General features: G+C 34.8%; 1 protein-coding gene across 1 annotated transcript in view; it reads left to right on the forward strand.

Annotated features, from left to right (window-relative positions):
• Positions 1-218: 218 nt before the first annotated feature.
• The window catches only part of LOC106474701 (transcription activator BRG1-like), a gene marked incomplete at its 3' end in the record, with an annotated part of 18,182 nt that continues 15,517 nt past the window's right edge, over positions 219-2,883 (forward strand). Inside the window, exons 1-2 of the mRNA XM_022403003.1 lie at positions 219-254; positions 515-660. Of these exons, the coding sequence (XP_022258711.1) occupies positions 523-660 (138 nt within the window). The remainder of the gene's footprint in view (positions 255-514; positions 661-2,883) is intronic.

Consider the following 2,883-nt stretch of genomic DNA (forward strand, 5'->3'; position numbering starts at 1 on the left):
GATCTTATAGATCTATTTATATTATGCATGAGAAATGGACATTTATACACATTTCTTTTAACTACAGTAACACGGTATTACTTGTTCTTCTTTAGAATGTTTGTTTGCAAACATAAAGAACATTGTTGAGCTAGTGTGGTATGAAAAGCTTGTTACAAGATGAAATAAAAAAACTTCAACAGATACTAATATCTTGGTTTTATTTATATTAGGAAGTGTTATAAGCTGCTCGAGTGTTGATGTGGCCATCAAAGGTAGTTATCAGCACACTTTGACTTTGGGATTAACTTTTATCACACTGAAGTGGTTGTATTCTACATTCTTTCTTCTGCATGATTTATGACACTTTTTGGACAAACTGAATAGAAATGACTGGTTAAAAACAGTGCCTTTTCATGTGACTTAAAAGTGAATCTCATATTCATATATATTTGTGATTTTACTCTGTCTTTTTTTTTGATGAACTTATGTAGAAAAAAATTACAAATCTATTGTGAATTTTTCTTTTATATAGTCAGGACCATGTCCTCAGATGATGGAATGATGCAGCCACCATCGGGTGGTCAGATGCAGGCTTCACCACAACAGATGCATCACCCCCAGCCATCACCCCAACAGCAACAAGTTTATCCCTCTGACAGTTTGCATATGCTTCAAAGAGTATGACATTCTTATATAATTAATGCACGAATTTTATTTCTCCGACAAATCCTTTAAGCCATATCAAAATAAAATCTTAGTTAAAGGATTTTACTGCTATGATTTTCATGGAATTAGTTTCGTTTTTTAGATCCTGAAAGTACATAATACGATCCGGAACCGGTTTTGTCTTACAGTTATTGTTACCACATCAATTCCGATTTGTTTTCTATTAGACAATTATTTCAGTTGGTAAGAATGAAGGACAAACATGATTGCTTGTGGGAGGAGGGTTTAATTAAGTCAAGCACTTAATACTGTATTCAGGGTCAGCTACCTTTTGGAGATTTGTTTGGGAAAGCTTTGAGGGATGAGCAGTTATGCACAAATTATGAGGAATTAGCAGTATTTCTTCATTCAGATGTAGGCAGCTGTTGACACATTAGCATATTATTACACACATACGTAATTTCTCTTCAAAATAATTTCCAAATTTCCTACTTAAATTTTGTGCAGTCATCTTGTTTAACCGTAAACTGCACATATATGATGTAATTCCACAGTTGCATGGTATTGGATGTACAAGGTGTTTATTTTTGATTAGTTTGTTACAGGGATGTGAATTATTGTAAACATTTGACATCAACACATGCTGAGCTACAGTATATAAATGACTAACTGCTGAGATAGATATTGAGTTGGCACAGCATGGCCAGATGGTTAGGGTGCTTGACTCGCAATCTGAGGATCGTGGGTTCGAATCCCTGTCCCATCAAACATGCTCGCTCTTTCGACTGTGGGGGGCATTATAATGTGACAGTCAATCCTACTATTCATTGGTACAGAGTTGGCAGTGGGTGGCGATGACTAGTTGCCTTCCCTCTAGTCTTTCACTGCTAAATTAGGGATTGACTAGCGCAGATAGCCCTTGTGTAGCTTTGCTCAAAATTCAAAACAAACTAAACCAAGATATTGAGTTTTCCATTAGTACCATTTATACAGACAATACCATAGATGTCAATCTGTCAGTACCTGATTGGATTTGCAGCTCAGCATGTGAATATCACCTGTCCATTGTTTATGAGTGAAACTTGTTTTATTGTGTTAATAAAACACTCCAAGACTTGTTAAACATGTATTTATTGAGCTTGTTATGTTACAGAACAAGATTGTTATAAAATGCTTACTTCGAGTGTACCATAATGGCAAATTTTGTAGTTTGTCTTCTGTTGTGGGTGGTTGACTTGTCTGAACAGATCTCTCTAAATTCAGAATTTAGCCTATGTGCTTGTTATGTGATACTAAACTGAACTTGATTAGAGTATCATTACAATTCATTTTACTTTAATATTTGTTTGGATTTTTAAAAGGACATGTGCTTTCTCTACCAAGAGGTTTACAAGTTGATTAACAGAAGTTTGAGTAAACACATTCTAAATAATGATACTGGTACTTAATAAATTAGCTGCTAAAATAAATCAGTATGTTAAATAATTTTATCCATCATTCAGAAAATAAGTACAGTTCAAGTTTATTCGTGCTCATAATTTAAGACACCATTGACAAAAGGATGAAGATTATTAATAATGGCACCATTTCATGACTTATGTAATGGATCGGTTGATACGTTTACACCCACGTCATTATAAAAATGGGAAAAGTTTGATCACCTAACGAGAAAAAAAAACATTCCAAATGTACCACCTATCCATTTTCATAAAAAAACAAAAAAATAGCAGCAGCAACCAACAGTTAGCACAAAAAAACAAATGATAGCTATTACTGGAGAACCAACGAATAGACCAAGTAGCTATTACTGGAGAACCAACGATTAGACCAAGTAGTTATTACTAGATAACAAACGAATAGACCAAGTAGCTATTACTGGAGAACCAACGAATAGACCAAGTAGCTATTACTGGAGAACCAACGAATAGACCAAGTAGCTATTACTAGATAACCAACGAATAGACCAAGTAGCTATTACTAGAGAACCAACGAACGGACCAAGTAGCTATTACTGGAGAACCAACGAATAGACCAAGTAGCTATTACTGGAGAACCAACGAATAGACCAAGTAGCTATTACTGGAGAACCAACAAATAGACCAAGTAGCTATTACTGGAGAACCAACAAATAGACCAAGTAGCTATTACTGGAGAACCAACAAATAGACCAAGTAGCTATTACTGGAGAACCAATAGAATAGACCAAGTAGCTATTACAGGAAAACCAACGAATAG

This window comes from Limulus polyphemus, unplaced genomic scaffold (genome assembly GCF_000517525.1).
Source record: "Limulus polyphemus unplaced genomic scaffold, Limulus_polyphemus-2.1.2 Scaffold7557, whole genome shotgun sequence".
Taxonomy (NCBI): domain Eukaryota; kingdom Metazoa; phylum Arthropoda; class Merostomata; order Xiphosura; family Limulidae; genus Limulus; species Limulus polyphemus.